Source organism: Vigna unguiculata, chromosome 6 (genome assembly GCF_004118075.2).
Source record: "Vigna unguiculata cultivar IT97K-499-35 chromosome 6, ASM411807v1, whole genome shotgun sequence".
In the NCBI taxonomy this organism is placed as follows: Eukaryota; Viridiplantae; Streptophyta; class Magnoliopsida; order Fabales; family Fabaceae; genus Vigna; species Vigna unguiculata.
Genome location: NC_040284.1, coordinates 29990307 through 30015926, shown reverse-complemented (window position 1 = coordinate 30015926; position 25620 = coordinate 29990307). Strand labels below are relative to the sequence as shown.

Below are 25620 nucleotides of genomic sequence, written 5' to 3'. Positions count from 1 at the left end.
GTTTAGATAAATATCATTAAATCAATCAATGCATAAATAATAATAATAATAATTTATTTTATAATTTACACTATTATATAAAGATATTTCATTTCACATGTTTTTTCAATTTTATCCTTGAAGTTGCTATTTTAAAAAAATTAATTATATTTTAAAATTAAACAAATAAAAAATATCCACAAAATAAATAAAATTATACTTATATAACTATTAATAAAGGATATTTTACCTATATCTATAAAAATTACTTTATTAATGTATAAACATAGACGTTATCTTGCATATTTGATATAGTTTTTTAGATATCTATAATATTATATTAGTCTATATATCCTTTTATATATCAATGTAGATTTTATCTATATATCCTTTTATATATCAAAGTAGATTTTATCTTTACATTTATAACTAATTTTGAAGAGTAAACTATTTATAAATTTAATGAAAAACTTGTTTTAAAAATAATGAAAATAATTACTTTTTATTTATTACCATAAGATAAAAGTGGCCTCACAAATGCATATAGTGCATGTTTTTCTACTATTTATTAATAAATCGAATTACTTTTGTTTTGTTATCAATAAAGATAATTATTTTTGAAAAATGATAATCAGTACTTTATAAATATTGGTTATTGGTTAAGAAATAATTAATATACATTCATTTAATTATTTTTATATTAAAAACTAAAATAATTAAGTTCATTAATTAAAACAATATACATGTATATAACAAAATTTATAAAAAACAAAATTGTCTTTTGAAATTTGTAAGCAACTTTTATACAAAATAAACACGTTAGAATTTTTAAGATATGTACTAAAATTTTAGGTAATTAAATTTTGTTTTTATTACTAAATTTATCTATTTATAATTAATAGTTTTAGATATTGAAATATTATTTGTTTTCTTTAATACAAGAGAATTTTTGTTAAGTTAACATAATGTTACAAAATGTTATCAAGTTACAGAAAATAAATTTAATGAAGTGACAAATTGATATATATTTTTTTGATAAACTTTGAAGATGTTTAACACTACTTTTTCTTTTTTTTTATATTAATTTAAACTTTTTTTTTATGTTTAATCGTATTTTAATATTTTATTTTTTAACAACATTAAAATATAATTATTTTATTATTTAATTGTTTTTTAACTTTTATAATGAATATTAAATAAAATATTAAACACAATTATACAATATTTAGGAATATTTTTGTTCTTTAGAGTAAAATTGTATTAAAAATTTGATTTTTGTCAGATTTTATTTATTATTATACTTAATTATGAATTGCTACAAAATTCAATGTATATTAGTTATTTTTAAATAATGATCTTAGGCACGAGTTAAGGTTAACAAAACCCTTTTTAAAACTGCTAAATTTCTTTTGTATAAACATTTTACTATCCATTTTATAGTTATTAATATAAATTATTTTATTAATCAACTTACTATTATGATTTTGTAACTATTTTTTAGAGTTATAATTATTTGAAAATACATTTGTTATCAATGTAATAACTTTTTTCATTTTAATAATAATTAAAATAATTAATTCTATTTATTATGATACGGTAAAAATAAAAACACAACTCGCATATGTGTTTTTCACATAGTAATAATAATAATTATTATAAATTTAAAACATTTATAGAAGTAAGTTTTTAAAACTTGTATGAATCAAAATTTAAAATATTGCATGTTTAAATATAATAACCTGCAAATTCAAGGAGAATGCCATTACAATATTAAAGTTATTCTACATTATATTGTAATCATAAATTATCACATTACTAATTTCGTGATAATTATTTACAAAATTAAATTTAAAATAACGTATTTATTAATTGGTTTTTTTGTCAAATAAAATATTGCTAAGTTAAGCGTACCCAGTAACCTACACAAATAAACAGTAAATAAATAACTAATATGATAATCTATTAATTATGGAGGAATAAAAATTGGCGGGTAGAAGAAGGTTTGAATTTCAGACAGAGAGGTAAAAACGAAATTGGCGCCTGAGAAGAGCGCGCTATTAAACTCGATGGTTAAGAGTAAAACCCTATTTCCCAGCACAAGTTCTGTTGTTCTTGCTTGTGTCTGCGTTTGAGACATCGCAATGGGAGATTTAGAGAGAATGGGCAGAGAACTCAAATGCCCAATCTGGTAATCGCAGTTATCAATAATCTCTTTCTTCTTCCTTTTTCCATTTCGCCTCTTTCTCCTGTTTTTCTTGTTTAATTAGCTTTGCATTGTTCGTACAGTTGGAGTTTGTTCGATTCCGCAGTTTCGCTTACCTGCAATCATCACTTCTGCAAGTAAATGCCCTAAACTCTTCATGTTCTTTTCGATTCCCGCTTCTTCTTCTTTGACTTTTCTTTAATAATAACACTGATTGAACCTAATTTTACTCTGCATTAAGCTCATGCATCGTCAAGTCCATGAAATCGGCCTCTGCTTGTCCTGTTTGTAAAATCCCGTTCACTCGTCGAGGTACGTTTCTTGCCCTCACTTTCTTGCGCGCATTTTATTTTGTTTTTAATCACAAATTAAATTGGACAGTCTTAACCGTCGAATGACATTTCTCAGTATGTTTTGACCAGAAAGCTCTTAATATTGTAATTATAGAATTCACTTAGCGGGGAAACGGGACACGCTGAGAGTCCGTTTTAGTTATTTTTACTAAAGAACTGCTTATATGGACAACTCCGCAAAGACACTGCTCCTCATGTATGATTCATTTTTTGTGTAGAGGTTCGCCCTGCTCCTCACATGGACAACTTGGTCAATATATATAAAAATATGGAAGTTGCTTCAGGAATTAATATATTTGTTACCCAGAATGTATCTCAAGCTAAATTATCAGGTGAGTGGTTTGACTTTGCTTTTTAGTTTCCCGTATCTGTTAATCTATCGCATTACATTTTAATTTGCTTGTATTTCAATGTCTAGTTGCTAACAGTTGGGGAACACGCCTTTGTGAATTTGCTGTACTTCTTTTTAACGATGCTTAACCCTGTGTTGCAGATGTGGAAAAACAATGTGATGGTAATGCCGACTCTGGCACGGTGGAAGCTGGTGGATCTCATAAAGGTCATGTGCAAGAGAAGAAAACCCGGAAGATAAAGAAGGCGAAGAAGACAGTCCAAGCCAACATGGAAAGTTCAGGCTCTGGTTTATCAAAACCTTCTTTTCCAGCAAAGAAAAGGGTGCTGGTGCCACAAAATATTCTTTCAGAGACTCCAATGAAAAATTTGAAGCTTGGAGATTCTCTTAGTGAAATTAACAAAGAGAAAGAAGGGGTGGAAAAGGTTTGTGTCATTGAAAGTGAAAGGCCTCTACAAAATGAAAAATCTGTTCCTGTTCTTTCACCTTTCTTTTGGTTGAGAGAGGAAAAGGATGGTGAAAAGTCGAGCCAACCCACTGACGAGGATCAATTTATTGATGGATCAACTCCAAATCGTCCTTCATTTAGTGATCTCAAGGACTCGGATGATGAAAACACTTCGAATATCGCCCCATTCGTGAGTACTGGATTAACAAATTAGTATATTATAAAGATGATTAAATTGTTGATTGATTTTTTGATAGTTATGCATTTTATGTGTAACTAAGAGCTATTCGACATTTATATCTTATATGTTTTATCTACGTTTGATCTATTTTTCTTTGGTGATAATCGAGTGAAGGAAACTTTGTTGACGTCATTAAAAATCCAATTTTTTGTTTACTAACTAGTGTATATTTTTTGAGACGTTCTGTTTTTTATGGTTAGATATTAAAACAGGTTGCATTGCTCAGGCTGAATAATACTGAGAATATGAATACTAAATTGCATTAATGACAGTTTCTTGACACTGTTATGCAGGACGAGAGGCAAAATCAAATCTCTGTTAATTTATTTGATAGTGAGATGTTTGAATGGACACAAAGGCCTTGCTCTCCTGAATTATTTTCAAGTCCCTCTAAAATGCAGGTATTGAAAGCATTTAAGCCACATGATATTCATACACAATTAAGGATTATACGTATTGCCTACTTATTGAAGTTTTAATAACTCGCGTCTTAGCTGCAGGTCATGGATACTTACGAGGATGATGAAAATCAAGATGAATTGGTGGCTGCCTTACAACAAGATCTGGACGCAAATATACCAAGTACTAATCCTGACAACATGAAATTTGAGAATCCCAAAGGAAATAAAGCAGCTGATGCATTACCACCAAATGTAACTCCTCTAATTAGAAGTTCTGTTGATATAAATGGAAAAGTAAAGTCTAGGAAAAGGGGGAGGAAGGCTAGGGAAAAAATTAGGCATGAGCAAATTGTTGAACCAAAAAATTCAATTGATGGAATGCATGTTGATGGACATGTATCACTAGATGTCACTCAGGAACGAGCATTGGGCTACAAACCCAAATCTTCCAATCTGGGGAAGGTTAGTAGAAGGAGCAAGAGGGTTTGTCTGAATACCAGTTCAGTTCCAACATGTACAAGTGCATGTACAGTCCCTGATACGTCAGGAGTTTTAAGTATTAATGAAATGGAGATGGTTGCAAATTCATGTATTTCGCCATGTAAAGAAGAAAATCAGAAGCATTGTCCTCTGAAGATTGCTGGAAAAAGCCAGAAGATAATATCTGGAAAACAAAATATGGACCCAACCGCAGAGCTTGCTGGTTCTGATTCACCCCTTTTCAGTCTGCAGACAAATAGTAATGTGAATACCTCTAAAAGCAATAGAAACATATTTTCTAGAAAATCTAAGTCTGGCAGTAAAAAGTCGAGAAATACTAAAAGGTCAAAACTTTCTTCTGAATGTACCTCTATTACTAGAAATGCTGAAGAAATTCTACCTAATGAAAGTGTTCATCACTGTCCTCAAGTCAGCCATTTGAACGATACATCAAAAGAGAAACATCGTTCTTTGTCTGATAAAGCAGTTTTAAGGAAATGTGAGAGCCATGTGAAGAAGTATCAATGTTTTTTCTGTCTCTCATCAGAAGAATCAGAGGTAATATTGTTTATATGCTTTTCTTGTCATCACTATAATTGGACTGGAACTTACAGTATGTAATTCTAAATACAGGTTTCTGGCCCTATGGTGCACTATCTTGATGGCAAACCTGTACCTGCAGATTATGAAGGGGGGTTTAAAGTCACACATTGTCACAGGAACTGCACAGAATGGTAAAGAATTGTTACAGGAGTAATGCTATATCTGTCTTGGTATTTTGGACTTGCTTTTGTTCTTAAGATGTCTTGCTTATTCTGATATTTATCACCCTTCAATAATTAAATATTTGCTAATATATTATAGATAGGTTGATTTGGGTAATTGGATCTAGTTTGAATTTAAGATTAAGTAGTTTGTTTTAAATATTCACAGGGCCCCCAATGTTTATTTTGACGGTGAAAATGCAATAAATCTTGAAGCTGAGATAAATAGAAGTCGAAGAATTAAATGTAGTTTTTGTGGACTTAAAGGGGCTGCACTTGGTTGTTATGAAAAAAGTTGTCGCAGGAGCTTTCATGTTCCTTGTGCCAAGTGGACTTCTTTATGTCGTTGGGATAAGGTATGTGATGAAAATTGAACCACTTTTTGAAATCAAATATTGTTCAGATAGAAGGCCTAATTACATCCTTCTAATTTACTGCAGCAAAACTTTGTCATGTTATGCCCTCTACATTCATCCTCCATGCTGCCCTGTGAAGATTCAGGTTCCCAAAAAAGGAGCAAGAAAGGTCAAGGTAGAGATGGCAAAAACCATGGTCCCAGTCTTGACACTATAAGCCAAACTCGGGCTGATCATAGATCTTACAAGAAAATTGTTCTATGTTGTTCTGCTCTATCCGTACAGGAGAAGGTAAAATGATTTCATTTAATTTCTAATTATCTTATTTTTCGTTGAAGAAATTTATCTATTTGCTTTTTCTTTTATTGTTGAAATTGTAGGACATTGTTTCCAAATTCGAAAGTGTATATAAAGTTACAGTTTTGAAAAATTGGGACTCGAGTGTCACCCATGTTATAGCATCAACGGATGAAAATGGGGCATGCAGAAGAACCCTGAAAGTATTGTTGGGTATCCTGGAGGGAAAGTGGATTCTCAAAGTTGAGTGTAAGTTCATTCCTTTCTATTTCTAACTACTATGTACTTATCATAAGATTATAATAAATGTCTGAAATTCCGTTTTCTTGTCTGGTAATGAGGTTACTTGGTTGGTTTTTTCCTTATCAGGGATCAAAGCTTGCATGAAGGAAATGAATCCTGTTGGTGAGGAGCATTATGAAATTAATGTTGACATCCATGGAATTAGGGATGGTCCTCGTCTTGGACGACTAAGAGTATTGAACAAGGTTAGTTTTTTCATCGTTGTCAATTATAATTACTATACTACTATTACTACAAGAAAGAAAACACAGCAATACTGTTCCTTCTGGTTGTCATTATTTTATCAGTTTTTTTTTTTTTAATCTTTGATTCAGAGATTGGATTGAATTTATAATCTTGACCAATTTAGGCTAGTGTAACCACTCCAGCTAAGTACAGCTAACCTAGAGAAATCATTCTCAAGTAGTGTAAGGAGAGGCATGAATATCTGCGTAGCAAATATAAGGGAACCTCCGTAATTAGATTCAATAAATCATTCTCAAGAAGTATGCTTTAACACAGTTACTATTAGGATTTAGATGTGAGAAGCTGATAAGTATAGTATAGACTATGTCTGCTTTTGCAGTAGAGAAAAGGACCAGCTAAAATTGGAGGAATGAGTGTCAATTTTCATTCTTCCGTTTAAAGGCAAGCTGGAAAGGTAGTACATGCTTGTTGAGTTAAGCTAGGTTAATTGCAGTATATTTCACTAAATTCTTGTTTGCAAACTGATGGCTGTGTTGACAATTTCTTATGCAGCAACCAAAGCTTTTTGATGGCTACAAGTTTTATTTTATGGGAGATTTTATACCTTCATACAAGGGGTATCTGCAAGAACTTGTGGTTGCTGCTGGAGGGATAATTCTGCATAGAAAACCGGTGTCTTGTGACCAAAAGTCAATGTTACCAGATACACATTCATACCAGACCTTCATAGTTTACAGCCTCGAGCTGCCGGATAAATGTAAGCCTTCAGAAACGGATACAATTTGCAGACAAAGGTGTCATGATGCAGAGGTTGTGGCAAGTTCTACAGGCTCTAAGGTTGTAACTAATACATGGATTCTTAATTCAATTGCAGCCTGCAAAGTGGAATGCCTTGCTCAATGAAATGTGAATACTCAGATAATTTACGATCTTCAACTGATATTTTCCCTTATTATCTTAATTATCATATTCAAAACATTATTGACCATTTATGGAACAACATATTTTAGTGTAATATATTGTGATTCTTGTATATCCCCCGCTGGCTTGATAATTGTTTCTGAAACCATCAGATATCGATGGCTAGATCTCGGTCAGTACGTTTTAATGGCAAAAATGCAAATACGTCTCTATGCAGTCACTACAACTTTTAAGTAACTAAACGTTACGTGAATTGTCTGTAACATCCAAAGAGATTGTGCCATGGATAACGGTCTATTACCCCCTTTTGTTGTCACCTTCTGGGAAAGTGGTAATCATTTTTTGTAAGTGTAACGATTAACTTGTGTTTGATTCAGCTTTTGCCTTTTACGTCATCACGTCAATTCTCCGAGTCAAAATAAAAGCTATTCTTTGTAACTTCTCATAGTGCACGTCCTCTGGTCGAAGTAGGAGTGGAAACGAGGCGGGGATGATTTTTTTATCCGTCCTCTTAGAAAAAATTTATTCCTATATTCAATTCTAACGGTATCAAGTTTTTATTCTACCTCTATTTTCATTGAGTAATGTTATAATCTTAATTTTCTTACTACTTTAACATTAATTTTAATATTAAAGTAGTAAAAAATAATAAATAAAATAATAAAATATCAAATATTTAATATTAATTTTAATTAATTTTTATAAAATAATAAAATAAAAGATAAAGGAAACGTAATATTATCAAATATTTAATATTATAAGTGTGATTGTTTCTTCAATATCAAATATTTTAAAATAAATTAAAATTGTTTATATTTTATATTAGACTATCAAATAAAATTTAATAAGAAACAAAACATTTATTAAATTTGTAAACTACAAACATTAATGAAACCTAGTTAATAAAATTTAAAAATAATTTTAAAAAAATATAAAAGGAAAATAAATATTCAAATTAAAATATATTTTAAATATTTGTTTATTTCAATTTTTTAAATTTTAATGAATATCTTTTTATACACTAATAAAAATTATAATATATCACTTGATCAAAATGACGCAAAAAATAAATAATAAACATAATAATAAAATTTTGACATAGATTTTGTATATTTTGAACTTCAATATATGTTGGATGATGATAAAAAATTATTTATGACAATTACATTAAATTTTTATATTGTAGTAAATAATATTTATTTAAACAATTATAATGAAAAAATTACAGTATGATTGATAATGAGTTAGAAAATAAAAAATAATTAGATCAAATATATCGAAATAGTATTCTACATGATGAAAATAAACAACAAATAAAAATATTAAAAAATTAACAAATGTGTGTTTTAGAAACAAATTGAGATACTATTGAAAGAAATCGCACAAAGAAAAATAAATATATAATGTATAATTAAGGGTATGATAAGATGAAAAATACCTTAGATATCTAAGAAAAATTTTCAAATATCAACATATATATACTCAATGGTTGAAAAAATAACAAAAATTGTTTTAGCGAATCAAAATTTCAAATGAAACAAAAATTAATAATAAGTAAATATTTTTTTTATATTACTTAGTAAATGAAATGTTGAGAGTATTAAACATTCTCATGTAAAAGAAAAATATACAATAAATAAAAATATTAAAAAATAATATAAATATTCAAATGTGAAACATAAAAAAATTTTAATTGACATACATTATCTTAATATAATTACATAAAAGAAAGTTATGAAAAGATGAAAAATATATCGGAGATGCAAATGAGCTTTATGACAAACTAAATAATTAAAAGAAATAAAAAATAGAAAATATATATATATATATATATATATATATATTGTTACTTTAATTAATTGTGAATATTTTAATAATTTAAATGAGGAAGGAGATATGAGAGAAATATGTAAATCTCATACCCATATCCAACTGAAAAAGTTGGAAATTCTCCATACCCATACCCAGTTAATACGAGCATTATTTTTTTAAAATGAAAACAGATTCAGACCATTCCCACGAAACAAGTTTATTTACCATTTTTAAATCGAAGTAGTGAACCCAACATGGACTTGATCATATCATTAAACAACCTTTTATTCGCATAAAAAACTCTAGATTTTACTTCAAGAGTATTGTGATGAGTCTGATGATACAAGATTAAATTAATCCATCTTCATTGGAGCATCTAAACTGGATAACTTAAGTTTATAATCAACCTGCTTGTCTGACACAGTTGGAACTGAGTCAAATTCGTAACCTTTTAAGTTTTCGTAGAAGGAGCTGCATCTATAACTTTTTGCATTTTTATTTCAACTTTACAATTAAGTCACTTTATAACTTCTAAATCATCGTGGTTGTGATTTTTTTTTAAATGTTTCATGTTTTGGGGAGGGAGACTATATCACCCTCAATCTCCGTTTCGAATTCCATGACGTTCGGTTATTAATTATTTCTAAAATTCTAATTCAATATAGATAAAATCAATTAATTTATAATATATAGGGTAATCAATCATCTCAGACTAACTTGTTAACGTTCTTTTCATTCATGCTTCTTTGACCTAAGTTTACTTTGCATTAAGCTCATATATCGGCAAGTACGTGAAATCGGCCTCTTTTTGTGTGATGTGTGACTGAGAGGAACCAAATGAAGGTGTGCTATAAGCTTTGTTCGTTGGTTCACAGTCCCACATCAAAGTTCCATGCTACAAACTTGTTATCAAGCACCCCAGAGAACCCACTGCCATACTACCTTCTCACTAAGTGCATTGCTCTCTTGCAATCCTGTGCTTATTCGAAAAAGAAACTAAGGCAAATTCATGCATTTTCCATTAGGCATGGTGTTTCACTCCACAACCCTGACATGGCCAAGCATCTTATTTTCACCATTGTCTCCCTTTCTGCACCCATGTCCTATGCTTACAACGTATTCACCATGATACATAACCCCAACGTCTTCACGTGGAACACCATGATCAGGGGCTATGCTGAAAGTCAAAACCCGAGCCCTGCACTTCATTTGTATCGCCAAATGATAGTGTCTTGTGTTCAACCTGACACTCACACTTACCCTTTTCTTTTGAAGGCTGTTTCCAAGTCATTGAATGTTAGAGAGGGAGAAGCAATACATTCAGTCACGATAAGAAATGGGTTTCATTCGTTGGTTTTTGTTCAGAACAGTTTGCTTCATATATATGCTGCTTGTGGTTGCACTGAGAGTGCGTACAAGGTGTTTGAGTTAATGAAGGAAAGAGATCTCGTGGCTTGGAATTCTGTGATTAATGGGTTTGCTCTTAATGGAAGGCCCAATGAAGCTTTGACTCTCTTTAGGGAGATGACTGTGGAGGGCGTGGAGCCCGATGGGTTCACTGTGGTTAGCTTGTTATCTGCTTGTGCTGAGCTTGGTGCTCTTGAACTAGGACGTAGGGTCCATGTGTACTTGTTGAAGGTCGGCTTGAGGGAGAACTCGTATGTTATTAATTCATTGTTGGATCTGTATGCAAAGTGTGGGACCATCAGGGAGGCTCAACAAGTGTTCAGTGAGATGAGTGAAAGAAATGCAGTTTCTTGGACGTCATTGATTGTTGGCTTGGCTGTTAACGGGTTTGGTGAGGAAGCACTTGAGCTTTTCAAAGAGATGGAGGGACAAGGATTAGTGCCTAGTGAGATCACTTTTGTTGGTGTCTTGTATGCTTGCAGCCATTGTGGGATGTTGGATGAAGGGTTCAATTACTTTAGAAGAATGGAAGAGGAATATGGTATCATGCCTAGGATAGAACACTATGGTTGCATGGTGGATCTGTTAAGTAGAGCAGGTTTAGTGAAACGAGCATACGAGTACATTCAGAACATGCCAGTGCAGCCAAATGCAGTTATTTGGAGGACCTTATTAGGGGCATGTACTATACATGGACATTTGGATTTGGGAGAGATAGCAAGATCTCACATAATGAAGTTAGAGCCTAAACATAGTGGGGACTATGTGCTGCTTTCAAATCTTTATGCCTCTGAGCGTCGTTGGACTGATGTGCAAGTTGTAAGGAGGTCAATGCTAAAGGATGGTGTTAAGAAAACACCAGGTTATAGTTTAGTTGAGTTGGGTAACCGTGTTTATGAATTTACTATGGGTGATAGATCTCACCCACAAAGTCGGGATGTATATGCGCTACTAGAGAAGATTACGGAATTGTTGAAGTTAGAAGGTTATGTTCCTCTTACTGCAAATGTGCTTGCAGACATAGAGGAAGAGGAGAAGGAACAAGCTTTGTCTTATCATAGTGAAAAAGTTGCAATTGCTTTTATGCTCTTAAATACAGCGCCCGGGACCCCAATCAGGGTTGTGAAGAATTTAAGAGTTTGTGCAGATTGTCATGTGGCCATCAAACTCATATCGAAGATTTATGATAGAGAGATAGTTATCAGGGATCGCAGTAGGTTTCACCATTTTAGAGGGGGTTCATGTTCCTGTAAAGATTACTGGTAATAAGTATACATTATGATTCATCGTTTCAATTGCGTGGATTTATGTAATAGATTTTATGAACAGGTGAGTTTTTGCCTTTATTTATTCTTTGCTTTCATTTTAAAAAATTTTAATAAATTGAGTTCAAGAATCAATACATTAGAAATGCAAACCAAAACTAGGGACGGTAAAAATATTGAATGTTTGGGGAGGAAACGTGTGGAGATTGGTAGGATTTGATGATAATTGAAATAGTTAAACGCAAAAGTTGGTAGTGGAATTGGGTGAGGGTATAGTGTGAAAATGACGTGACATGAAATGAAATGACAGGGGAAGTGAAGAAGGTGCTGCTGAGTGGGGAAACGGGGGTGGATGAACAGAGAGTGGTGTACAGAGGCAAAGAGCGACAAAATGGAGAGTTTTTGGACGCGTGCGGAGTGAAAGACAGATAAAAAGTGGTGTTGACCAAGACCCTTCCAGCATCGAACGACGCTTCATCCAGATGCGTATCAACGCTAAGATCCAAAACGCGCATTGCGCAATCAACACTGTTGCACTCCAGCTTGATCATCTTGCAGACCAGGTATCTGCATTTTTTCCACATTCTACCAATTCAATGTAACATTCTTCGTATAAATTCACAACACTTCAATGTATTAAACCACAAAATACTAGTTACTGTAAAAATAATAAGCATCTCGACTGTGTAGTAAGCAAGGATCTATGTAGTAAGCGTATCCTTCTTGAGCCAGTTTGATATGGTTCCTGTAACATTTTGTTTTGTAAATTTCACAAGCATATTTTCTGGTATGAGTAATGTATTTATTTATAAGCTCCACAAGAAATAGATTAGACTATACTGAACAAAAATTGAATTTAGGACATGCGTACAGAAAGAACTGGAATCTGGTTTGCAGAACACTCGGGTCAGTGTACATCTGAATGAACTAATGTTCAAAAACATGTGCAATGTCACCATTATCTTCTTTGACCTCTTCTTGACTCTCATCTTAAACATATTTTACATTCAACTGATTGGTTAAAGGCTCCCTAATCTCTTTGTGCTGATATTCTAAGAGCATGCTTTCTAGATATGAAAATAGACGAGGCAGGCAAGAAATAAACTAGAGCATGCTTAAAAGGGTGATGTATATTGATACAACATCCATTCTCTTCCCCTGTAAATCATGATTCTCTTCATTGCCTCGATGAATTAAGATATTGGGCTTTTGGCATATCACATCAAGTTCTCTTCTGTGTATATTTTGAGATTTTCATCTTGAGAGAATGAAGCACTTGCCCCAAAGCTAAAAGTTCATCTTTTATCTCATTTTTCCCTACATTATTAGTTTTCATCCTTTCTTCCATCAAGCTACCTAGCCTGCTAATGCCTGCATCAACTTCCTCATCCATTTGCTCCATCGTGTCACGAATCTGCCTGTTTTCCTCTTGAAGATCTCTTATTCTTCTCTTCAAAGACCGATAACCATCGATGGACTTTTGTAGTTGCTCCGAAAGCACCCTGTTGCGCTCTCTTAGCACTATGTTGCATTCCATCTCCACCACATTACTCTTCTTCTCCTTGTGTTCGGAGCTCCATTCATGCAACTTCTCCATCAACATGTCATTCTGTGCCTTTAGATCACCAATGAGGTCCTCCAACTCTGTCAACTCTTGAGCCTTCCTTGCAAGTTCAGAAGCCATAATTTGCTTTTCTTTTCCCAAGCTCGAACACAGTGCGTGAAGGCTCTGTCTTGCCACCAAGCTTGCGTTAAGCTCTCTCTTCAGCTTCTCTTTCTCATCTATAGGCACATCAGGGGGATGTTTTTTGTCCTTAGAAGTTGGAACGGTCCTAAGGTCAGTTTTACATCTCCTGAGTTCAGCTCTTCTCTTGTTTGTAGATTGAATCGTTTGAACCTTGTTCCTAACCTCATCCAGGATAAGCATCATTCCATTCACCCTTTGGTCCTTTCGCTCAACGTGTTCTTTTGTGCCAGACCCATTATGATCTTGAATTAGCTTCAGTAACAACTTCACACGCGTGGCAAGGCCTATAACAGAAAATGGAACATTAAATAAGGATCATCATTTTTATTCACAAACATGTCTAACCTAATGTTGTGGAATGATTAATCAATTGAAATTGTTGTGTCCATTTTATTTTAACATTCTAAGATGATAGGACATGCCATTTTGGATCCAAAAATGAAAAAATGAAGGAAAAATAAAGGGTGTAACCCATGGAAGAAATTACCTTCCAACCCGCGTTCTTCTTCTGGCTGTCCAGCGAAGTTACTTGCCGAAGAAAGAAAATGCGGTGATGAATATGACCGGATATGATCCATGTTATATCCTGCAACAAGCTACAAAACAACATTTGGAATAAGATATGATAAACAAAGAGAACTGTGTAACAGAAGAATGGAGGATGAACATAAGAAATGTTATTTTTTTGAGATCCAAGAAAAAGATATTACTTTTGTGTAGTTTGTTTTCGTTCTTCTCCCCCTTCCAATCTCTTGCGGTATGAAAAAGTTGATGTTGTTATTTGTTGATTTGTAATATAGTTTGTAATATTATGATGGTGTTAGTTCAAATGGGAGATGCAGTGGTTCATGGTGGATGCGCAATTATTGCTTTGAGTTTGACTTTTTCATTGGTTTTGTCTTTCTCCAAGGCCGCAAACCAAATTTGAGTAAATTCTCTCCTTCCTAAGATAGATTTTCACTGAAATTTTTTGATTCCTACTTTGTCTGCATAATTTACACACTAATACTAATACAACCTTATTTTTAACATAACAATACTTATTTTATGTTTTTTATGCTTCACCGTTCAAGCAGTTGCTAAAATGCTATGTCCTACTTGTAAACTTAATTCTAAACAAAAATAACTATTTTCACATTAATTAAGACTAATTGTTAAATTTAGTTAACATTATTGTTTTCATACAATACGGGGCCACTTTTTCTAAATTACTCTCAAATTATGTTTATTGACAATTATGTCTAAATTTTAAAATGGTCGTATTTTGAAAACAGTAGCACCGAATTAAAATTTACTTGTACTAAGTTCACCTAATTTTCACATTTATTGAATTCATGAGGGATTATTTTTTTGTTTATATGTGAAAAAAATATAACTTAAGTTAAATGTTACAATAGCTGTTATTTTAAAAGCAATAAACTTACCACTTGGTAATTTGTAACAAAAAAACATGCATATAATCTTTATACCCCAAGTACTCTATAATTAAACTTATTAGTTATTTTATATGAAAAAAGGCCAATAATATGTTTTATCAAGGCACTCTAATACGTATATTTTATTTCTAAAAAATGAATTCAACCTTTTTTATGGGTCACTTTTTAAAACACACAATTTAAAAGTTAAATAAGAAATTATATATTTAAAGAGTGTAACCAAAAAGAAATTTAAGTACATTTACTTCAAATATAAAATTTTTCAATCACCTTTTGTTTTATAGAATTTAATTTGTTATTGGATTAATGTAAAATAATAAGTAATTTTTTGTTGTTTTATATTTAAGAAAATAAATAAATAAATAATAACTACCTCATTCAGTTAAAAAAAAGAAGAGAAGAAGTTAAGTAATAAAACAACTTTAATTAACAAAATTTTATTTTAAAGCTTAATAAACTAAAAAAAAAAGAAATAACTTTATGATGAGGTTAATATTTAATTAAGCCTTCTTAATTTAATTAAACTTATGTTGTGATATATATTGATTCTTTTATAATGAATAATAAAACTTAAAGATTTATAAATGTGAATAATTGAAGAAAAAAATATTTGAGTAGAAGAAAGGTGAGTGAGATTGTATATGTGATGAAGGGAGGAGACATGGGTTTAAAGTTCACATGGACATTGTCACAGCTAATTTACTATTTCTTTCTCTTCTCTTTCAAGATTCACAGCCACGTGTCAATTTCTAAACCTCTTCACTCCTTTCCGCGTTACCGTCACTCACCGCCATCATGCTCTTCTTTGCTTTCACTTCATTTCCAACTATTTCTGTCAAAAAACTTCTAATCTTTACAAATGGATTTTTTTTTTCGGTGAGAAGAAAGTTATATCTGTTTGATAATTAGAATAGTATACTTTTTCAGAAAAAATAAAATGTTAATAACTCCTTCAAGTATAATTAGTGTTTTTATATATGAGAAAAATGTTAGAAATTATAATTTAGGGAACATGACAAAATTTACAATTATGTTTATATTCATGTTTGTACTAGAAAATATTGATAAAATGACTACAATAAACAAAATTGGACAGTTTGACATTCTTATTTATTAAATTTGTTCTAACATCTCATTTCATATAAAAGATAAAAAAAAGAAAAATAGATATTATAAAACAAAATAAATATATAAACTAATTAAATTATATATATATATTATTTATGCTTTTATTTTTTAAATCTTTAAATAATTTTCAGTGACTACTCGAAATAATAAGTTTCAATATGATTAGAAAAATATACCAAACTAATTCATCTTACTATTTATTCTGAATAATTTTTATAGTGATTACTCGAAATAAACAAGTTTCAGTATGATTACAAAAATATACAAAACTATTTCATCTTACTTAATATTTATTCACAAGTTCTCAATCTAGAGTTAAATCTACAACATAAATGACCTCAAATCTTTATTTATTTAATTTATTTTATTATATGTTACAATTATTGTTGTTTTGCAATAACTATCCCATTATAATAAATTATAGTCACAGTGAAATTTAGAATTAATATATTTATTATATTTCTAAATATATACGTATAGTTTATTATGTTTGTTTGCATAAAATTATATTCTAAATTAAATTAAAAAATATTTATAGCTAAAAAGTTGATGAAATAATATATCAGGAACAAGTTAAACAAGACAAGTTCGAAACAGGAAATACAACATAACAGGAAATAAACCTAATGAACGCTGATTCTCAAAAAAGTTCGAAACAGTATTTGATATAGATCATCAAATTTTGATCTACTTTTTTTTATAACTCAAGATTAAATGCACGGTTTATTTTTATTTTTATGACAAAAAATAAATAAAATTATTATTATTATATTTATAAAAATAATTATTTAAACAATAAAATTGACAAAATAATTATTTTAATTAATTTTTTTTAAAATTATTTAAATAATAAAAAAATGTTTACACATATATAGTAGTATAGATTTAAAAAAAAAATTCTTTAAAAGATAAATTTAGAAAACATAATGAGAATATTAAAAAAAAAAATTTCCTTGATATAAATTGTGTATATTTGCAACAGTGATAGAATAATAATTTATACACAATAATTATTATAATTTACATATTTTGGTGTAATAAACGTTTTTATACATAAAATAAAGATATTTTGAGCCATAATTTGTCTTTTATTTTTGAGAAAAATTAATTAAGTATTCTTCTCATAGTTTCCCTTTTCATCTATTTTCCATTTTGTATCGATTAAAAGATATAAGTTGATAATTAGAATATTTTTTTATCTTAAAAAAAATAAAACGTTCAACCCATAATTTACACTTTGTTTTAAATTTTTTATTTAAAGTAGTTTTTAAGTAAAAAAATAAATAAACCAAATTATTCTTGACTGGATGGAAATAGTTTTGTTTACAAATTTTAATTATAAAAAATTCAATTCCACAATTAAGAAATTAAAAATAAAGTATATCCAGCAAAGAAGAATAAAGTGCGAGACAAAAATAATCTTTTGATAAGAGAATCCTGAGTTGCAATTATTTCATGGTGCATCCATGACTTGTTATTCTGATCACAATTTAAGTTTTATTTCTAATAATTAATCCTATCTCACTGATCCAGGTTTTAGTTTTAGTCATGTTTCTGCTTGCAAAACGAGTCGAAATTCTCTGTTAATTTTTGTGTGCCTGAAGTCTAAATTAATATGGAATATGTAATTACATTTTTGTTCTTGCTATATGTAAACATTTTTTAAAAGCCACACCCAAACTATATACTTGTTTTAAGAGATAAGTGTGAAGCTTGATTATAAAATAGAGGTGTTAAAATGAAAGCCAAGGAAAGTGAAGAGCTAATTGAAGCCCCTGCAACAACGTTCTAGAAAGAAAGAGTAATGCATGAGAGAACAAACATGTCTGGCACAAAAAGAGGATAAAACAGTGTTAATTATTTTTGATGAGAATGGTACATATCTGTAAAGCCTGAAAATCTGAAAACGGCATTTGAAAGCAGAAACACAGAATTTGAATGAGCTGGGAGGAATCGATTCTGGGCTACTTCATCCATCTTCCACAACTTGTAAAAGTTTCAACTTTGTCTTAATTTATACACGCCATGCTGTGACATGTCAAAACATCTTGCATCAATTTCTTTACGCGAATCGCACACTTTCATCGTTTCCTGTAGGATGCGATATTATATCTTTATGCTTCCGCCAAATAAAGAAAAAAGAAAAACAGTGAAGTTAGGAAGGTTTTGAAAATGAAGTTTCATTCAGCTTCTTGCATTAAACAAAATTTATGTGAAAGAATATTGTAATAATATAAATGGAATATTTAATAGAGGTAATTTTGGGTTTGTTAAATGCATGTGAAAAATAATGGTAGAGTTGGGCAGAAGTCACGTTTAGGAAGGGTTGTGTTGATCCTGATATGGATTTGAGATGGAGGGACAGGCACGACAGTTCATAAGCCTAACTTTTGCGTATATGTGTAAAATTAGGAAGAATATGGAATATTTGAGAACAAGAAATTTGAACTAAAATTAGATTATTTAGAGTTTTTGACACAATGCACACACATTCACCAATGAATATGCTTCTTACTTTCAACTAGTCTACGCAATAGGAGTAGGTCTTTGGCGTTTTGAAAAGCCATACTAAAAGCCTAATCAACCAGCTCAAGTTCCCAAAGCTTCTCTACCATCTTTCTCATGCCATTTTCTTCTTCTTTCTTACATGTTTGTCAACAAATTCCTTTTCAAAACTTTTTCATCTTCTTCAAAAAATTTAAATATGTATTCTTTTCAAACATCATTGTACCAACACATATACCAGTAAATTGTACAGTTTCTTCCTGTTTTGTTTGACATTTGTGATAGCATCTCTTCCAAGGAAACAGGGTAGAATCAATCAGAGTCTTTTTATATAATTCTTTCAAATCTTTTAAATAGATTGGTGTAGTAGGAATACAAAAAAATTATAATTTACCAAATATCATAATTGGTTATTCCCTAACAATTCCAATATATTTTTTTGTAGGATTTTACTATTAATGTAAAATTTACAGTGTCATATAGTAATTGTTGTTTTGTCATTATCTGATGAATTTAATGAGTTATTCAACTCATAAAGTGATACGTCAATGCATCATTGTACACCTCTAACCCACAAAGATGAAGCTACTAATAGAGGGTAAGGTAATTTGCATGAAGTTTAAATTTTAATTTTATTATTATAATAAAGTAATGATGTAATATTTCACTTGCAGTAGCTTTGGGCATGCTTCGTCTCATATCTTTGCGTGCACTGAACAATCCGTGTTGAATTGATTTTATGGAGAAATCAAAACAAAACCATCTAAGCAGAGAAATCAAGAATGAAGTTGTTTTCATTGATCTATCTACCTTATCATAATATTATAGAGATGCAAAAATATATAGATAAAGGTGAAAAGAAAGTAGAATGTAAGTATGAAATTATATTAGAAGTAAAAGAAGGGTACAAAAAGAAAGGACAGCTCAAGATTATACACATAAGTCATCTGCCAATTACAAAATCTGGGTGGCACCGACTCAACACGTGGCGCAGACAGCCTCCATCGTTGGATTTTCAAAAGTAATCAAACGCCGTTAGCTCATGTCTACTATTATTTAAGTTGCCGTTATCGTTAGCGGGGTAAAACAGCGTCGTTTTTTGTCTTCTGAGGGAGGGAACCTCCGGCGGCGTCACCATTCGTATGAGCGCCAGATTGAGCCCCGCGAAGAAAGGGTGCTTCTTGACGTCGGCGGCGCCGCGCTTAGACCCAAGCCTGCGGTTCGGGTCCTTGTTGAGCAACCCGGAGATGAGGTCCCGCGCGTGCATTTCAAGCGTGGTGGAGGGCGTGGCGGTGGGAAAGGCGAGGGGGTTTTTAATGATGTTGCGCAGCGTAGCCTCGTTCGATGGGCCCGCGAAGGGTGTGCGACCGTACACCATCTCGAAGATAAATATCCCGAAGGACCACCAGTCGACGGCGTTGCCGTGGGAGTTTCCGGAGGCGACTTCCGGTGAGACGTACTCGTGTGTTCCGACGAAGGAGCAGGAGCGAGCCCCCACCGGTTCGGCCACGAAGAGGCGGTTGGGTTGGAGGGTTTGGACCTTCCTGGAGCGGAAGACGCGGTTGGAGAGGCAGGAGAAGGGAGTGGAGTACTGACGGGTGTAGGGTAACGTGCGTGTGAATGCAGGATCTAGTGAAGAGTCAGGGGATTCAACGGCGGGGATTGCATGGGAGCAGAGAGAGAGATCGAAATCAGAAAGCATGATGTGACCGTCCGATCTGACCAACACGTTTTCTGGCTTTAGATCCCTGTAGATTATTCCCAGCATGTGGAGATACTCCAACGCCACCAGTACTTCAGCCGCGTAAAACCTGTAACAAACAAGAATATTAGTGCATGTGTACCTATTAATAAACACTAACTCAACTATACATCTTTCTCCAAATTAACAAAACACTTCCTTCAATTCCCCCACTCTATTCTTTTTCCTTATTTTCCCTTTTTCCCTTATACTCTTCATACTCATCAAATCATATCTTAACAACTTCCTCTAAATTTATAATATTATTAACATTTTTGTATATTATATATGCTAATTATAGATTCTGCAAAGACAAATTGACTCCAAAATTAGAAATTTCCTACATTAAAAATAAAAATATAATAACTAGACCAAGTGAGAAAAATAAATAATCAACTATTTAAACCTTGTATGATAGAAAAGACCAGCTTAACTAGATTTTTGTTCTAATATTAAACATCGTTTGCTATACTTTATACTCTTTTTTTTTAGTTTATAAAATCCATATAACAAGGAACAAGCACACTTTCTTTTTTCCACTAAATGCAGGCATTAAAAAACCACTTTTAAAAGGTGGTATTCTGTTATACCATAGTTAAAGACATATTTACCAGGTTCTAAAAAAAAGTTATAACATAAATTGAAATTTTATATTGAAAGACCGACAGCTACAGATGTAAGTGTTGAGCTGGGAGTGAATTACAGGAGTGTAAAGTTGTTGACTTTAATTAACAATAAAGTATAAATGATGTTATGACAAGTCGGAAAGAAGAAGTAAAAAAATATTATAGTTTGATGGGAAGAAGGTATTTGCAAATGAAAAGACAAAAGAGAAAATGTATTAAAATGGGCGGAGTGAGATTATTGAGGGAAAAAAAAAACGGAGAGAAGAGGCGACGATAAGAAAAGAAGAAGAAAGCAAGAAAGGATGGCGATGGGTAAGTTACCTGGCAGAGGAGAGAGAGAAGCGTTTGTTAGGGTGGTTGTGTCGGAGGGAGTGCAAGTCTCCACCGGAGCAATACTCCATCACAATGCAAGAGAAATGAGAGGCCTCGAACTCCGCGTAGAGCGTAGGGAGGAAGGGGTGGTCCACCATCTTCAGAATCTTTCTCTCCATCTCCGCTCTCTGCGCCTTCTTCTTCAGCGCCACGGCCTCCTTGTCCACCACCTTCATCGCGTAGAAGCACTCATCCTCGTCGTGGCGGAGGCGGCAGAGGTACACGGTGCCGATGTCGCCGGCGCCGATGCGGCGGAGGAGGTGAAAGTCGCGGAAGGTGAGGGCGGACTTGCGGCGGAGGATGGCTGAGTAGGCGAAGTCGGAGGAGCGGTGCGGTTTGACGAAGAGGCTCTCCGGCGATGAGGAGGAGGGAGGGAGGTCGAAGGAGAGGCGGCTGAAGCTGGTGCTGCAAACGCTCTCGTTGCTCATGGAAGTTCGTTGCGTTGAATTGACAGTCTCTGAACTCATCCCAGAATCCCGAGCACAGGTAGTCTCAATTAACATGGTGGAACGAGAACAGCGAAAAGAAGGCACCTAGGGTTCATAGAAATTAGAGAGAGAGAGAGAGAGGAGAGAAGCGTTGGAGAAGAAGGAGGGGTGGTTGTGTGGTATTTATGGGAAGGTGCAGTGCAGTTCAGTTGCTTTGGTTTGGAAGTGGAGGGATTGGTTGGTTGAGCGATGTGGGCCTGGGCGTGTAGTACCGCTCTTGTTAATGTTACGTTTATTTTTTTCCACTCCTTTTCTGATTCTCTTATTTTTTCTCTCTCATTATTTCAGTGACAAACCTGCCCTACAGGGATCAACCATGTCTCTCTCTCACTAATCGCAAAATATCGGCTCCTATTCAATCCTGCTTTATTCTTTAACCCCGCATAAATATTATTGGACTAACCACACATGCATGTATCTGCTACCAACATCAAGAAATAAGAATTTAATTGGGGACTCTAATCTGTAGAAGGAGCTGAAATTAATCTGGACATGTGAAATATAAGAACATCAAGAATTGAAGAATTTATATAATAAGGTTTGGAGGACATATAATGAATAAATTAGTTATTTGTATTATTTTAAAAAGAAAACATTTGCGTGGACAAATAGTAGTAACTAGGCCCCTACACTACACCTAAGTTTAAGCATTGAATATATACCGACATGATACAAGTTGATAATAAATTGGAACTAACTATAATTCAATAGTTAGTGAGTCAATCCATTTCTACAATAAAAAAAAGGTACGGAGGCCTGATTCTTTTCGAACCTGGTCACACCTTTTGACACGTAACTACTCTTTAGAGCAACCATGAAACAAAAACATGGACTTGAAAAACCACAGCATAGATTAGCGAGAAGAATTAAAGAGCTCTGAACTTTGTGGCTTAGAAATTCGGAATTTGTATCCTCTCCAGATGGTTTCGAATTTGGTGCAGAAAATACTGTTGCGGGACTAGAAGTCTCAATTAGCAGTACTGAACAACAGGTATTAAAGTTGATTAGAAATTTGTAGGTATAAGCAAAAAGATGATGAAGAAGAATGAGAATGAAGTGTGTGGAGAGAGAAAGTAATGGCTGTAGATGCCGAGACATAGTGAGTGATAATGTTGAATCAAATGTGTTAATCTATAGATACGAATGGTAGAGCAGGGTTTTGGGCAGAAGTTGAGTGTGAGAGAGAAATGTGGGGCATGTTTGGACGCAAGTACTAACAATTAAAAACATTGTGAACAGAGGTAGGACCAATCAATAGTACCACATTGGCCCAAACGTAAGTGCTGACCTGACCTCTCAAATTCAGACTTTTAACCTTTTCAAGCTACTGCATCTGCATGGGAATCTTCTTGTGCCACACTTTTCGCTCTTAACGTTCTTCCCCAACCAAAATTCTTAGCTTCCACCACACGATGCAAAATCAATTCTTCAACAATATTTATACGCATACACTTGTGTGATGTGTAATATTTTCTAGGACAATATGAGCTGTGCACCAGTTTTCTGCCAAGGAAGGCCCTTGTGCCACCAAACTTTGCATGTGTTTAGTGTTACATTTGTAGTACAATCATTTTATGTTAAAAAATGAGTGCAGAAGGTAGTTTTAGCCACAGTAAAAGCAACTTCTGATCAACTGCTTCAGACAACATTTATTTCGAAAAGTTGCATCCACGCTTTAGTTGTGGTTTTTAACATTTCGAATTTTGGTTTTTACAAGTCAAGGACGTTTTTATAAGCTTCTCCGCACTCGACATTTAATAAAATTTTGTTTCACTTATACATTAAGTTTTATTCGATATAAAACTTTATCTTTGCATTTTTATTCCAACAAGTAATAATCTTAAAGTTTATAATGACATAGTTTATAATTAAATTATACAAGTTTCTTGCATTATCTTACACGACTATTAACCATATATATAAAAAAGATATCTTTTGTGGTTCTTCTAATGCATGCATGCATGAAGTGTTATAAGTAAATTAAAATGTTTACTAAAGATGGAATATCTTATATTTTTTTTATAAGAAAAATTTTCTTTGTTGAGAAAAGAAAGTTAGTGATGTGGACGTCCTCAATGATTCTAATAAAGTTTGCAATCGCGTGTGGTTGTAGCATGTATATGTAATGGTTTGCTGTTGAGTTTGACTATAGATGAAGAATATGTTACATAGAAAACATCAACACAAAATCTAGGTAAAAAAAAAAAAACCATATAATATTGTGGTCCAAAAGACATCTCCGTTTTGTTTGGGGGATGATGATAAAGGTAATCGGAAGGGTTTAAATGTTATTAAATAGGTAAGAATGTTGGGTTCCCCTTTTTGGTTTAAATTGTATTAATTAAAGTGGTGGATGATCATAAAAGGTAACTATAGTGTAGCTATATATACATAATATGTCACCATTGATGAGGTTGTGGTGGCCGAAGGTGTTTCATGGAAGATTAGACAAATGCTAAAGAAAAAGTTCCCTAACACCTTTGTGGTCCTCTTTTCTTTATCCTTTAGGATTACGATAACGGATAACTTACAAATTATTCTATCAAGTACTCGTCAATTGTCTTAGGTTCTATCCATATCATGTAACATATAATTGCTACAACACTATACATAACATATAATTTATTAATATATCTTTTAATGTGTATAGATCTCTATCAAAAATAAGAAACTATATAGATATTTAAAAAATGCTATATATGAAACACTTCTAATTCAATTGTACTTAATGTTTATTATTATAGACCCCCAGACAAAAACATTAAGCATCAAAATAAATTTATTAGATAAAGGCATTTTGTAACGTGAAAACATCATTTCCAATTTATTTTGCAATCATTTAATTAATGAGCACTTTCATTTTTCGTGTGTTTAATAAGATCAGGACCACATGCATATATTAAGAAACATACTTAATTAACGCTTATTAGACCTATTTACTTTCTATTTTGTATTTTTTTTTTCTATCTATCCCTGCTACTATAATTAACTCTCTTATTTGTCCTCAAAAGTTTGATAAGCATATATACAAGAGTATAATTAAGCAATAACACATCACCAACAGTCTAATAGATGGGTTTGTCTGTGCTTATATTTTCTTAAAGTAATTAAGTTACTTAACAAAAATAAATAAATTCGTACACGAATTTTGTTATATTAAGCCAAGTTTCATTTTTTCGATATATCATAAAAATTAATCCTTACGTAGTCTAAATCTTTGATTTTGATTTCTTAATTAGTTAAAAAAAAACATAATTAATGTTTTCTTGGAGTTCATAAAAAAACATGAGATGGATGAAAAGGACGAGAAGGAAAGTATTGGTTTTTTAGCAAAATAGTATATTTGTCCTTAATTGAATGCATGAAAGTGTGATGTTTGTTTTAAGTAGAAAGAAATGACAATTAAGTTGATGGGCATTAAAAATGTTGTCGAATTAGTTAAGGGAATGGCAACGTAATGAAGTGAAAGTGAAGAGATAATTGGATGGGTAAAGAAAAAGAGTGCATGCATGGCATGTTGTTATGTTGATTGGAAGCAACAGAGAGAGGGTCCCTCCACTTGATCAAGGATACATCATTTTTCAATTATTTCATCCTTTTGTTGGAAGCAGATTCACAAGAAATCGATGCAAAGGGACCCATCGTTTTGTTCATGTTTTCAGAAAGACCAGCAAAAAGTGCATCAAGTGGAATTCTTGGTGCCATGGGTCCATACCCTTTTCTTCCCAAAACGCTCACCATATTCATCACCCTTTGTTTTCTACTCAGCTTCATGACAAAATCTGAACCACCACCAAATTTCTTACCCA

The 25620-nt window shown here is 32.4% G+C and overlaps 4 protein-coding genes across 5 annotated transcripts; 2 read left to right on the top strand and 2 right to left on the bottom strand.

Moving 5' to 3' along the window:
- The first annotated feature begins 2038 nt into the window (after positions 1–2038).
- On the top strand, positions 2039–7378 carry LOC114187205 (protein BREAST CANCER SUSCEPTIBILITY 1 homolog). 2 transcript variants are annotated; one of them, XM_028075385.1, is made up of 13 exons: positions 2039–2167; positions 2266–2319; positions 2424–2494; positions 2754–2867; positions 3029–3525; positions 3870–3977; positions 4077–5015; positions 5091–5191; positions 5391–5577; positions 5662–5868; positions 5958–6123; positions 6244–6362; positions 6916–7378. In XM_028075385.1, exons 1-13 carry the CDS (start codon positions 2121–2123, stop codon positions 7264–7266), a joined length of 2961 nt encoding a protein of 986 aa, XP_027931186.1. In that variant the 5' UTR covers positions 2039–2120; the 3' UTR covers positions 7267–7378. The 2 variants fall into 2 exon arrangements, with proteins under 2 accessions (XP_027931186.1, XP_027931185.1); XM_028075384.1 differs by having other exon boundaries at positions 4071–5015.
- A 2415-nt stretch (positions 7379–9793) lies between these two features.
- On the top strand, positions 9794–12429 carry LOC114186858 (pentatricopeptide repeat-containing protein At4g21065). Its single transcript, XM_028074900.1, has 2 exons — positions 9794–11832; positions 12079–12429. Exon 1 carries the CDS (start codon positions 9934–9936, stop codon positions 11767–11769), a length of 1836 nt encoding a protein of 611 aa, XP_027930701.1. The 5' UTR covers positions 9794–9933; the 3' UTR covers positions 11770–11832; positions 12079–12429.
- Positions 12430–12597: 168 nt separating this feature from the next.
- Positions 12598–14389, bottom strand: LOC114186859. The gene is made up of 3 exons (XM_028074901.1): positions 14226–14389; positions 14003–14111; positions 12598–13799 (listed from the first exon to the last, which is right to left on the bottom strand). Exons 2-3 carry the CDS (start codon positions 14091–14093, stop codon positions 12991–12993), a joined length of 900 nt encoding a protein of 299 aa, XP_027930702.1. The 5' UTR covers positions 14094–14111; positions 14226–14389; the 3' UTR covers positions 12598–12990.
- A 5048-nt stretch (positions 14390–19437) lies between these two features.
- Positions 19438–22024, bottom strand: LOC114186839 (protein kinase PINOID). Its single transcript, XM_028074884.1, has 2 exons — positions 21273–22024; positions 19438–20395 (listed from the first exon to the last, which is right to left on the bottom strand). The coding sequence occupies exons 1-2, from the start codon at positions 21824–21826 to the stop codon at positions 19600–19602; spliced, it is 1350 nt and encodes a 449-aa protein (XP_027930685.1). The 5' UTR covers positions 21827–22024; the 3' UTR covers positions 19438–19599.
- Between the last annotated feature and the right edge of the window lie 3596 nt (positions 22025–25620).